Source organism: Falco cherrug (genome assembly GCF_023634085.1).
Source record: "Falco cherrug isolate bFalChe1 chromosome 11 unlocalized genomic scaffold, bFalChe1.pri SUPER_11_unloc_7, whole genome shotgun sequence".
In the NCBI taxonomy this organism is placed as follows: domain Eukaryota; kingdom Metazoa; phylum Chordata; class Aves; order Falconiformes; family Falconidae; genus Falco; species Falco cherrug.
This window is the reverse complement of record NW_026599276.1, coordinates 31804-44470: the sequence shown is the minus strand read 5'-3', so window position 1 is coordinate 44470 and position 12667 is coordinate 31804. Positions and strand designations below refer to the sequence as shown.

General features: G+C 68.7%; 2 protein-coding genes across 2 annotated transcripts in view; one reads left to right on the top strand and one right to left on the bottom strand.

The window, feature by feature from the left end:
• Positions 1 to 254: 254 nt before the first annotated feature.
• S1PR2 (sphingosine-1-phosphate receptor 2) lies at positions 255 to 8730 on the bottom strand. Its single transcript, XM_055700032.1, is given in 3 exon segments — positions 255 to 2507; positions 2509 to 3256; positions 8656 to 8730. Coding segments are annotated over 3 exon segments (1191 nt in total). The 5' UTR covers positions 8721 to 8730; the 3' UTR covers positions 255 to 2129.
• Positions 8731 to 10346: 1616 nt separating this feature from the next.
• LOC129734806 (uncharacterized) overlaps positions 10347 to 12667 on the top strand; it is a 10792-nt gene continuing 8471 nt past the window's right edge. Inside the window, exon 1 of the mRNA XM_055700015.1 lies at positions 10347 to 10859. Coding sequence (XP_055555990.1) covers positions 10347 to 10859 — 513 coding nt within the window. The remainder of the gene's footprint in view (positions 10860 to 12667) is intronic.

Below are 12667 nucleotides of genomic sequence, written 5' to 3'. Positions count from 1 at the left end.
CCGCAGGGATGGGGGGTGGGGCAGGCCCTAGCACAGCGGGTATGGGCTGTACCACTGTGGGAAAGGGGTGGATGGTCTGTACCACTGCTGGGATGGGGGTGTGGGCTGTACCACCGGGGGACAGACGGGGTAGCACAGTGGAGATTGGCGGGGGGGGGGGGGGGGGACGACGACGGACGACGGGACGGGACGACAGGCTGTACCATGGCGGGGGGGGGGGACAGGCTGTACCATGGCAGGGTTGGGGGGGACAGGCTATACCATGGCAGGTCTGGGGGAGGGCCCAGGCTGTACCATGGCAGGTCTGGGGGGGACAGGACGGGGCCAGGTGCAGCCCCAGGGCTGCCCTACACCCCCCCAGCACCCAGTGACCCCCCAGGGTGGGACCCAGACCCCCGCTCCCCCCCAGCCTCAGCAGCCAGGAGACCACCGGCACCGGATCAGCCCCTTGCTGGGGAGCTCGAGCCCCCTTTTGGTGGCCCCAAAAGAGCGGCCAGGGCCCCTCCAGCTCCCGCCTCGTCTGGTAATGAATCACAGCAGTTCCCGCGGGATTCCCCCATTCATCACCAGCCGTGGGGCTCCGCCGGCCGGGTGGGGGGCCCAGGGCCCGGTACCCGGTGGGGGGCCCGGTTCCACACAGCCCCACCGTGGCGATGGGCGAACGGCGGCGCATCCCACTCCCCATCGTCCATGGAGGCGGCCGGGGATCGGGGATCAGTGCCAGGCCCCGGCGCTGCGGGGGCGACCGAAACACCGCGGGTCATTGCCGGGGCGCCTGCGGGGTGCCAGGATGGGGACCCGTCCCGACGGTGGCGGCGGGGGGAAAACGAAACCCCCTCCCCCACCCCCCCCTCGCTTCCTCTGCACCCTCCAAGGGAGGAAACGGGGCCAAATTAGGGCACCAAAAAATTCGGTGCCGGCACCGGCACACCGAGCCCAAACCGGCACCCGGGACAACCAAGCCCGGGGTTGGGGCGACTGTAAGAGCACGAGTGGGGGTCCGCAGGGTCCTGGGGGGAGCCACGTGTCCCCTCGCTTCCCCCCCCCCGCCCCAGGGTTTCCCCGAAACACCGCCAGCCGCCGTGGGGAAGCAGCTGCGGTTGAGGCTGCAGCCGTGTGAGACGGGGGCGAGGAAGCGCCGGCACCCAGCCCCAGCCGGGCCCTGGGAGCCCCAGACCCCCACCCATGGGTGCTGGCACCGGGAAGCCGGGGCAAAGCACCCATCCCCCTTCTCGGTGCAGGGAAGATGCTGGGCTGCGCTCCCGGGTCTCTAAAAGCCGCCGAGCGTTGAACATCCCCATCCAGCCAAATGTCGGGTGCCCCGCCCCCCCCAGCCCCCTCCCCACCAGAAATCAGGGGGGAGCCCGGTGGTCCCCAGCCCAGGAAGGAGGCGGAGGCAGGTGGAGAAGCACCGTTTTAATAAAACCATCGCCCCTTGTGTGGGGGGTCGCTGGGGATGGAGGGGGGGCTCCTGGGGTGGGGGTGGGGGGGGCACTGGGACCAGGCAAAGCCCCGGCGGAGCCAGCCGCAACGACCCCCCCTCGCCTCCTCCGCGCGCCAGCACGCGGCGGGACCACGGAGCAGGGTGGGAGGACACGGGTGTCCCCGTGTCATCGTCCTCCCCACCCCACCCCCCTCAACGGCGAGCGCCCCAGGCCCGGCTTTCCCAGGAAACCCCCCCAAACTCCTCCGGCTGCAGCAGCGGTCGGAGCCACCCACGGTGTCGGGGAGCAGCCGGGAGCAGAGGATTTGCCACTGGCGCCAGGGGGGTGCCGGGGGGGGGGGGAGGGGCCCCAAGACCCGTCCGACAGGTCCCACGGGGGCCCCAGGGCTCGGGCAGGGCGTGGGAAGAGCAACACGCGTGCTCGCGCACACGCAAGACGGCGCACGCGTGCACCGGTCACGGTCATCCCGGCCGGAGCATCGGCATCGCCGCCGGGGATGCCAGCGGGAGGGATGCTGGGGGGGTGGATGCCCGGGGGGGGGGGGGGAAGGGGGGGAGGGGGGGGATGCCCGAGATGAAGGTGCAGTTGTCCATCCGTACCTGGAAAAATTCCCACCTTGATCCCACTCACCGCCCCGGCAGTGGGGCAGCCGTGGGGCGGCCGTGGGGTGGCCGTGGGGACCCCCTAGACGGAGGTGGTACACTCGCGGGTGATGGGCGAGGTGGGTAACTCGTATTTTGGGGTGCAGCGGTCCAGCGAGCTGGAGGTGCGGAGCGGGAAGCCGCAGCGGCCGGGGGGCTGGTCCCGGCGCCCAGCACCGCAGCAGCATAGCACCCGCAGGAATTCCCGGCGCATGTCCTTGCTGCGCAGCGTGTAGATGATGGGGTTGGCGGCAGAGTTGAGGGTGGCAAAGGCAAAAAAATAGTTCGCTTTATAAAGGATCCGGCACGCCCGGACGGGGCAAGAAGCGTCCATGAGGAGGATGATGAAGGCCGGCAGCCAACAGATGATGAAGGCTCCCAGGACGATGGTGACGGTCTTGAGCAGGGCCAGGGTCTGGGCTGGTGGCGATCTCGGCGTGGCTGGAGCGCACGATGCAGTAGATGCGGCTGTAGAGCCCGACGATGGCGAGGAGGATGAGGGTGAAGATGGTGATGACGAAGAGGACGTAGCGTTTGGAGTAGAGGGGGAGGACGGTGGAGCAATCCCGCAGGTCGCTCATGCAGTTCCAGCCCATGATGGGGAGGCTGCCGATGGCCGCCGCGATCACCCAACAAGCCCCGATGAGCAGCACCATCCGGCAGTTCTTGTCGCTGCTGTAGACCTTGACCTTGGTGATGGCCACGTGGCGCTCGATGGCGATGGCCAACAAGCTGAAGACGGAGGCGGCCAAGGTGGCGAAGGCCGTGCCCTCCCGCACGAACCACTGCACCGGCGTCAGGTTGAAGGTGGCGGCTCCGGAGAATAAAATGTTGGCCATGAAAGCCAAGCCGGCTAGAAGATCGGAAAAAGCCAAATTCCCGATGAAGATATACATGGCCGAGTGAAATTTCTTGTTGCGGCAAACGGAGATGAGGACCAGCAGGTTCTCCAGCACGATGAAGCAGCACAGGACGATGATGAGGATGGAGACCACCCAACGGGAGGTGCTGGGGGGGCTTTCGGAACCTTCCTTGGTGTAGTTGTAATGTTCTCGGATCTTCTCCGTGTTAAAATATTCCTTGTAGATGCTCCCCATGGTTCCTCGCCCGCGCGTCGCCCGTCCCGCCACCCTCAGCGCTGCCGGGACATGATGCCGGGGCCACGGTGACCTACAGGGGTGGGGGGTGGGGGAGAAAAGATGGGGGTGGGAAGGGTGCCGGGGTCCCTCGGGTGACCACAGCTGGGTGGCACATCTGGTTGGGTGACAGCCAGGGTCCCCCCGCGCCGGCAGGGCAGAAATGACTCAGAAAGGAAATCCTGGTGGTGGGCGAGGAGGGTGGGACCAGGACCTGGGGGGGGGGATGGGACACCCTGGGGTGACCACGGGGGGGGGGCACCACGGGGGATGGGGGGTGCGGGGGGGGTGAAGGCCTGGGTGTCTTCCCTGGGGTGGGCAGGACCCCCCCGGCACCGGCTTGGGGGGAGGGGGGGGTGGGGAGGCAGTGGTGACCCCCACCTTGGGGGGGGTGGGGGGCACCTCGTGTTGCCCCCCCTCGATTTGGGAGGGGTCTCTGCATCTGCCCAGTTAGGATGGGGCACCCAGTACCATCGTGTGTGTGTCCCAGTTAGGGACGCGGCACCCTGTACTCCCATGTCCCCCTCCCCAGTTAGTGATGGGGCACCCGGTACCGCGTCCCCCAGGGAGGGGACAGCCGGTTGGGTACCGTCGCCCCCCCCCACATTAAGGACGGGACCCCCGGTTAGGCCCTTCCCCGCCCCCCCCCCCAGTGGTACCGGGACCCCAGAGGGGAGCGGGTGGGTGCGGGGCTGGACTGAGATGGGGGGGCGGGGGGGAAGGAGCCCCGCGCCCCCCCGCACCTGCAGCCCTCCCGGTGGGGTCCCCGTGCCCTCCCGGTTGGGTCCCGGTGCCGCTCCCCGGTGCCGCCCCCCGGTGGGGTCCAGATGCCCCTCCCGGTGGGGTCCCGGCGCCCTCCCGGTGCCGCCCCCCGGTGCCGCCCCGGTGCTGCCCCCCGGTGTGGTCGCCGTGCCCTCCCGGCGGGGTCCCGGTGCTGCCCCGGTGGGGTCCCGGTGCCCTCCCGCCGCCCCCCACCCCCCCCGAGCGCTGCCTCCCGCCGCCCGCCCGGGCCCTTGCGCAGCCGCGCCCGGTGCCGGGGCACGGCCCCTCGCTCCCCCCCGCCCCGGGACCCCCCCCTCGCCCTCCCCCCCGTCCCCGGTACCGGGAGGAGCCGCCGCCCCCCAGCCGAGGCACCGGGCACCGCGGAGCATCCGCCGCTTCCCGTTCCTCGCCCGCCCCCGGTCCCACTGCGGCGGCCGCCGGGCGGAGCCTGCGCCGGGGGGGCGGGCGGGGCGGGGGGCGCGGGGACCCCCGGGGAGTCCCAACCGGGAACCGCCTCGGGAGCCTGGACCGGGAATCGCACCGGGATCTTGCATCGGGACCGTGCCCCGGGATCCTGCCCGGGGAGCCCCAACAGGGACCGGCCCCGGGATCCTGTCCCGGGAGCCCCAACCGGGAATCGCACCGGGATCCTGCCCCGGGAGCCCCAACCGGGATCCTACCCCGGGAGCCCCAACCGGGAGCCCCAACCGGGAATCGCACCGGGATCCTGCCCCGGGAGCCCCAACAGGGACCGGCCCCGGGAGCCCCAACCGGGAATCGCACCGGGATCCTGCCCCGGGAGCCCCAACAGGGACCGGCCCCGGGATCCTGTCCCGGGAGCCCCAACCGGGAATCGCACCGGGATCCTGCCCCGGGAGCCCCAACCGGGATCCTACCCCGGGAGCCCCAACCGGGAGCCCCAACCGGGAATCGCACCGGGATCCTGCCCCGGGAGCCCCAAACAGGGACCGGCCCCGGGAGCCCCAACCGGGAATCGCACCGGGATCCTGCCCCGGGAGCCCCAACAGGGACCGGCCCCGGGATCCTGTCCCGGGAGCCCCAACCGGGAATCGCACCGGGATCCTGCCCCCGGGAGCCCCAACCGGGAGCCCCCAACCGGGAATCGCACCGGGATCCTGCCCCGGGAGCCCCAACCGGGATCCCGAATCGGAACCTTGCACTGGGAACCGGTCTCAGGATCCTGGGCCGGGATCCTGAACCAGCACCCTGCACTGGGATCCTGCCCCGGGATCCTCCCCTGGGATTTTGCCCCAGGACCCACAGTGGGATCCTGCACTGGGATCCACATCGGGATCTGCACTGGGATCCTGCCCCAGGGCCCATGCCGGGATCCGGCACCAGTCAGGATCCTGCCCCCAGGACCCTCCCTGGGAACCCTGCACCGGGATCCTGCCCCAGGACCCTTTTGGGGCCACCCTGAAATCCCACCCTGGGATCCTGCCCCAGGATCCTGCAACAGGATCCCCCCAGCCCGCACAACCGGCCCCCACACTGGGATCCTGCCCTGGGATCCCCCTCATGACCTGAGTATCCAGGGATGTCCAGGGCAGGATCAGCATATGGGGATCCAGGCACAGGGTATCCAGAGGGGCAGGGGGGAGGGATCACGGGCAGGATCAAGATCTGGGGGGATCCCAGGCAGGATCAGGATCTGGGGGTTCCAGGCAGGGGGGATCCCAGGCAGGGATCAGGATCAGGATCTGGGGATCCCAGGCAGGGGGGATCCAGGGGGGATCCCAGGCAGGATCAGGATTAGGATCTGGGGTCCCAGGCAGGGGGGGATCCAGGGGGGAACCCAGGCAGGATCAGGATTAGGATCTGGGGGTCCCAGGCAGGGAGGATCCAGGGGGGATCCCAGGCAGGATCAGGATTAGGATCTGGGGGTCCCAGGCAGGGGGGATCCAGGGGGGATCCCAGGCAGGATCAGGATCAGGATCTGGGGGTCCCAGGCAGGGGGATCCAGGGGGAATCCCAGGCAGGATCAGGATCAGGATCTGGGGGTCCCAAGCAGGGGGGGATCCCAGGCAGGATCAGGATCAGGATCTGGGGGTCCCAGGCAGGGGGGATCCCAGGCAGGATCAGGATCAGGATCTGGGGGTCCCAGGCAGGGGGGATCCAGGGGGAATCCCAGGCAGGATCAGGATCAGGATCTGGGGGTCCCAAGCAGGGGGGGATCCCAGGCAGGATCAGGATCAGGATCTGGGGGTCCCAAGCAGGGGGGATCCCAGGCAGGATCAGGATCAGGATCTGGGGGTCCCAGGCAGGGGGGATCCAGGGGGGATCCCAGGCAGGATCAGGATCAGGATCTGGGGGTCCCAGGCAGGGGGGATCCAGAGGGGATCCCAGGCAGGATCAGGATCAGGATCAGGATCTGGGGGGTCCCAGGCAGGGGGGGATCCGGGGGGGATCCCAGGCAGGATCAGGCCCTGTGTGCCCCAGCCCCTCACCCAGCGGGCAGGTGGGGAGGGGGCTGGGACCCCCCCGGCCACAGATGCGGGCGGGGGGGGGGGAGGGGATGGGCGGGGCGGGGGATGGGGGGGGCGGGGGGTCCCACCGAGCCCCCCAGTTCCCCAAATATCCCCCCCACCCCCCCCCGGCCCCCGCGGCGCAAATTGGCTCAGGCCGCGGGTGCTGAGCTGGGCTTAGCGCCGGCTTTAGAGCCGCGGGGGCGGCGGGCAGATGGTGCTGGGCAGGATCGGGCCCGCGGGGGGGGCTGGGGGGCACAGGCACACACATGCACACGCGCCGTGACCCCGCTCTGGCACACCGCACGCGGGCACACGCGTGTGCGGCAGGGGCGGTCACGCGTGGCGAGGCGTGAGCTGGGCACCCGTCAGCAAAGCGGCACCGGGACCCCCCCCAGTTTGGGGGCACCCCGCTGCACACACATTTGCACAGTCGTTTGACACCCGTTTGCACACCCATTTGCACACCCGTTTGCACACCCGTTTGCGCACCCAATTGCGCACCCCGTTGTGCACCCATTTGCACACCCAGGTGGGTGCCAGCAATGGCACAGGGGTGCCAGCATCCTGTTGTGACTGTGTTGCACACTCAGGTGGGTGCCAGCACCCCGTTGCACACCCCATTGCACACTCAGGGGGTGCCGGCACCCATTGCACACCCTGTTGCACACCCATGGGTGCCAGCACCCCCGTTGTTTCCCCCGTTGCACGCTCAGGTGGGTGCCAGCACCCCGTTGCACACCCCATTGCACACTCAGGGGGTGCCGGCACCCATTGCACACCCTGTTGCACACCCATGGGTGCCAGCACCCCCGTTGTTTCCCCCGTTGCACGCTCAGGTGGGTGCCAGCACCCCGTTGCACACCCCATTGCACACTCAGGGGGTGCCGGCACCCATTGCACACCCTGTTGCACACCCATGGGTGCCAGCACCCCGTTGTTTCCCCGTTGCACACTCAGGTGGGTGCCAGCACCCCGTTGCACACCCCATTGCACACTCAGGGGGTGCCAGCACCCATTGCACACCCTGTTGCACACCCAGGGGGGCACCAGCGACGGCACTGGGGTGCTGGCACCCAGTTGTGCACCCTGTCGCCCACCCAGGGGTGCCGGCACCCCGCTGCACACCTATTTGCACACCCATGGGTGCCAGCACCCCATTGTGACCCTGTTGCACACTCAGGTGGGTGCCAGCACCCCGTTGCACACCCTGTTGCACACCCAGGGGGGCACCAGCGACGGCACTGGGGTGCTGGCACCCAGTTGTGCACCCTGTCGCCCACCCAGGGGTGCCAGCACCCCTTGCACACCCATTTGCACACCCATTTGCACACCCATTTGCACACCCAGGGGTGCAGCCCCACCAGCACCCAGCGCAGCCCCAGCCCCCCCCCGGCGCTCACCGCAGCCGTTGGGCATTGCACAAGGGGGGTGGGGGCGGGGGGGGGCAGCTCCCCAGGGCCCCCCCAGCTGTGGGCCAGATGTTGGTGCCACCACAAACAGCTGGATCCGGGCACCCGCCTCCCGCCCCGGCGCTGGGGGACAATGGCCGGCGGGGGGGGGGCACCCTGAGCCCCCCGGGGTCGTCTGTGGGGCACCCGGCTCTGTCGCCATGGGGCACCCCAAGTTGTCACCGGGGGGCACCCCACTTTGTCACCACGGCCCCCCCACACTTTGCCACCATGGGGCCCCCCACATCGTCACCATGGGGCACCCCACACTGTCACCCTGCCCCCCCCCCACATTGTCACCACGCCCCGCCCCCCCTTTGCCACCATGGGGCACCCCACTGTCACCACGGGGCACCCCACATTGTCACCACGCCCCCCCCCCCACACTTTGCCACCATAGGGCACCCCACTGTCACTACGGGGCACCCCACTTTGTCTCCACGGCCCCCCCCCCCCACTTTATCACCACGGGGCCCCCCAGATTGTCACCCTGGGGCCCCTCCCACTGTCACCCGCGTCCCCCCCCCATTGTCACCACGGGGCCCCCCAGATTGTCACCCTGGGGCACGCGAGGGCGCGGCCAACCCCCACCCTTGGGGGACACCCCGGGGTCCCACCCAACACCGCCCGTAGGTTCCCTCTGAGGGTGCCCCCCCCCCCCGCCGCGGGGGCTGGGGAGGGGACGGGGGGGGGTGGGGGGTGGGGGAGGGGCTGGGGGTGGGGCAGGGTCCTACCGGCTGGGGTCCCGGTCCCGGTGCCGGTAGCGCAGCGCTTCTCCCCGCCGACCGGTTTGCAACATGTGCGGGAGAGCGGGGGCGGGGGGGGGGGGGGGGGGGGGGGGGCGGGAGGGGCGGCCCCCGAGGGGGGGAGGGGCGGCCCTGGATGATTCCCCCGCCCCCTTCGGGGCGAGGCCACGCGTGTGTCCCCCCCCCCGGATGCCTGAGTCCCCCCCGGGGGCAGGACCCCCCCGCCCCCCCGTGGGGAGGAATGGCGGGGGGGGGGCTCCTCCCCCCCTCCCCTCCCCCATTTTGGGGAGCTGCCCCACCCCCCCACCCCCTATTTCCAGGGGGTGCCCAACGGGGAAGTGGGTCGGTGGCTTTTCCGTGTGACAGGAAGAGACAAGCCAATGGGGGGGAACTCCAGCCCGGGGGGGGACCCCAGTTCCCCCCCCCCCAAAGGAAAAGGGGAGGGGGGGCACCCCTGGGGGGAGGGGCGCCACCCCTGGGGGGAGGGGCACAGCGGTGCCGGTATCCCCCCCGAGGGGTTGGGGTACAGGATTGGGCCCCAAATCCCACCTGGAGGATGGCGCTGGGTCCTTTCCCCCCCACTTTTAGGAAGGATTTTTTGGGGGGTGGGGGCGTCACACAGGGTGGACCCCCCCCTCCCCCCCCCAGTGCTGATGATCCACCGAAGGGATTTTCACGCCTGGAAATTTTTCCAGGACTTTCCACAGAGCTGGAGCCAGAGGAACTACGGGGGGGGGGGGGGGGGGGTGGGGGGGGGGATCTGGCAGAATTTGGGGGGGGGAGGTGTGGGAATGGGGGACCCCTCCCCCCTCCAGCAGCCCCCCTAAATATTGAGCCATACGGAGGGGGGTGGGGGTCGCCCCCATGGAGGGGCCGCCAGCGAGGGGCCGGGAAAAGGGATTTAATTGGAAACAGGCGGCGGTATGTGGGGGGAGGGGATGTTGGGGTGGGGGAGGGGATGTGGGGGTGGGGGAGGGGATTGGCAGACATCGGGCCCCCCCCCTCCCCCCGCCCCCGGACCCCCGGGACGGCTGCGCACGGCTCAGCCCCCGTGACTTGGCCGCCGGAGCCCACCCGCCCCCGATCCTGCCTTTCCAAAGGGAAAAGGAAGGGGCGGGGGGGCCCATCCCCCCCCCAGTATCCCATCCCCCCCCCCCCATATCCCCCCCCCCCCCAGTATCCCCCCCCCCCAGTATCCCCCCCCCCCCCATCCCAGCTCCTCACCCTGGCCGGTTATCGCAGCTCAGGATCCAACTGGGATAAAGATCCTGGCAGGACCCCCGGCGGCCCGCCGCTTCCACCAGGAAAAGGGGGGACCCCGGTGCGCCCCTCCCCCCCCCAGCTGGGTAACGAGGGGAGGGGGCTGCCGGGTGCCCCCCTGCCGTGCGGGGACCCCAGGCCGGCGTCGAGTGGCCCCCCCGGTGCCACATGGCCTGGGGAAATGCCGGCAGGCAGCCGGGAAGCGGCAGCGGGAAGTGGCAGCAGTACTGGGAAGTGGCAGCGGGAAGTGACAGAAGTGCTGGGAATTGGCAGCGGGAAGTGGCAGCAGTGCCATCAAGTGGCAGCAGGAAGCAGCAGCGGGAAGTGGCAGCGGGAAGCGGCAGCAGTGCCGGGAAGTGGCAGTGGGAAGCAGCAGCAGTGCTGGGAAGTGGCAGCAGTGTCGGAAGTGGCAGCGGGAAATGGCAGTGGGAAGCAGCAGCAGTGCTGGGAAGTGGCAGCAGGAAGTGACAGAAGTGCTGGAAGTGGCAGCGGGAAGTGGCAGTGGAAGTGGCAGCAGTGCCATCAAGTGGCAGCAGGAAGCAGCAGTGGGAAGTGGCAAGCAGTGCTGGGAAGGGGCAGCAGCGTCAGGAAGTGGCAGCGGGAAATGGCACAGTGCTGGGAAGTGGCAGCAGGAAGTGGCAGCAGTGCCGGGAAGTGGCAGCGGCAAGCAGCAGCAGGAAGTGGCAGCAGGAAGTGGCAGTAGTGCCATCAAGTGGCAGCGGGAAGCAGCAGCAGGAAGCAGTGGCAGCACCAGGAAGTGGCAGTGGGAAGTGGCAGTGGGAAGTGGCAGCAGTACTGGAAGTGGCAGCAGGAAGCAGCAGCAGGAAGTGGCAGCAGTGCTGGGAAGTGGCAGCAGTGCCGGGAAGTGGCAGCGGGAAGTAGCAGCGGGAAGCAGCAGCAGTGCTGGGAAGTGGCAGTGGGAAGTGGCAGCAGTACTGGGAAGTGGCAGCGGGAAGTGACAGAAGTGCTGGGAAGTGGCAGCGGAAGTGGCAGCAGGAAGTGGCAGCAGTGCCGGGAAGTGGCAGCGGGAAATGGCAGTGGGAAGCAGCAGCAGTGCTGGGAAGTGGCAGAAGTGCTGGGAAGTGGCAGCAGTGTCGGGAAGTGGCAGCGGGAAATGGCAGTGGGAAGCAGCAGCAGTGCTGGGAAGTGGCAGCAGGAAGTGGCAGCAGTGCCATCAAGTGGCAGCGGCAAGCAGCAGCAGGAAGTGGCAGCAGGAAGTGGCAGCAGTGCTGGGAAGTGGCAGAAGTGTCGGGAAGTGGCAGCAGGAAGTGGCAGCGGGAAGTGGCAGCAGTGCCAGGAAGTGGCAGCAGGAAGTGGCAGCAGTGCCATCAAGTGGCAGCGGGAAGCAGCAGCAGGAAGCAGTAGCAGTGCCAGGAAGTGTCAGTGGGAAGCGTCAGTGGGAAGCAGCAGCAGTACTGGGAAGAGACAGTGGGAAGTGACAAAAGTGCTGGGAAGTGGCAGCGGGAAGTGTCAGTGGGAAGCAGCAGCAGTGCTGGGCAAGTGGCAGTAGTGCCATCAAGTGGCAGCAGGAAGCAACAGCAGGAAGCAGTGGCAGCACCAGGAAGTGTCAGTGGGAAGTGGCAGCGGGAAGTGGCAGCAGTACTGGGAAGTGGCAGCAGGAAGCAGCAGCAGGAAGTGGCAGCAGTGCCATCAAGTGGCAGCGGGAAGCAGCAGCAGTGCCGGGAAGTGGCAGCAGGAAGCAGCAGCAGTGCCGGGAAGTGGCAGCGGGAAGTGGCAGCAGTGCCGGGAAGTGGCAGCGGGAAGTGGCAGCAGTGCCATCAACTGGCAGCGGGAAGCAGCAGCAGGAAGCAGTGGCAGAGCCAGGAAGTGTCAGTGGGAAGTGTCAGTGGGAAGCAGCAGCAGCACTGGGAAGTGGCAGTAGTGCCATCAAGTGGCAGTGGGAAGCAGCAGCAGGAAGCAGTGGCAGAGCCAGGAAGTGTCAGTGGGAAGTGTCAGTGGGAAGCAGCAGCAGCACTGGGAAGTGGCAGTAGTGCCATCAAGTGGCAGCGGGAAGCAGCAGCAGGAAGCAGTGGCAGAGCCAGGAAGTGTCAGTGGGAAGTGTCAGTGGGAAGCAGCAGCAGCACTGGGAAGTGGCAGTAGTGCCATCAAGTGGCAGTGGGAAGCAGCAGCAGGAAGCAGTGGCAGAGCCAGGAAGTGTCAGTGGGAAGTATCAGTGGGAAGTGGCAGCAGTACTGGGAAGTGGCAGCAGGAAGCAGCAGCAGGAAGTGGCAGCAGTGCTGGGAAGTGGCAGCAGGAAGTGGCAGCAGTGCCAGGAAGTGGCAGGGGGAAGTGGCAGCAGGAAGCAGCAGCAGTGCTGGGAAGTGGCAGCAGTGCTGGGAAGTGGCAGCAGTGCCGGGAAGTGGCAGCGGGAAGTGGCAGCAGGAAGTGGCAGCGGGAAGTGGCAGCGGGAAGTGGCAGTGGGAAGTGGCAGCGGGAAGTGGCAGCAGTGCTGGGAAGTGGCAGCAGGAAGTGGCAGTAGTGCCATCAAGTGGCAGTGGGAAGCACCAGCAGGAAGCAGTGGCAGAGCCAGGAAGTGTCAGTGGGAAGTGTCAGTGGGAAGCGGTAGTAGTACTGGGAAGTGGCAGCAGGAAGCATCAGTGGAAAGTGGCAGCGGGAAGTGACAGCAGTGCCAGGAAGTGGCAGCGGGAAGTGGCAGCAGTGCCATCAAGTGGCAGCAGGAAGCAGCAGTGGGAAGTGGCAGCAGTGCTGGGAAGTGGCAGTGGGAAGCGGCAGCAGGAAG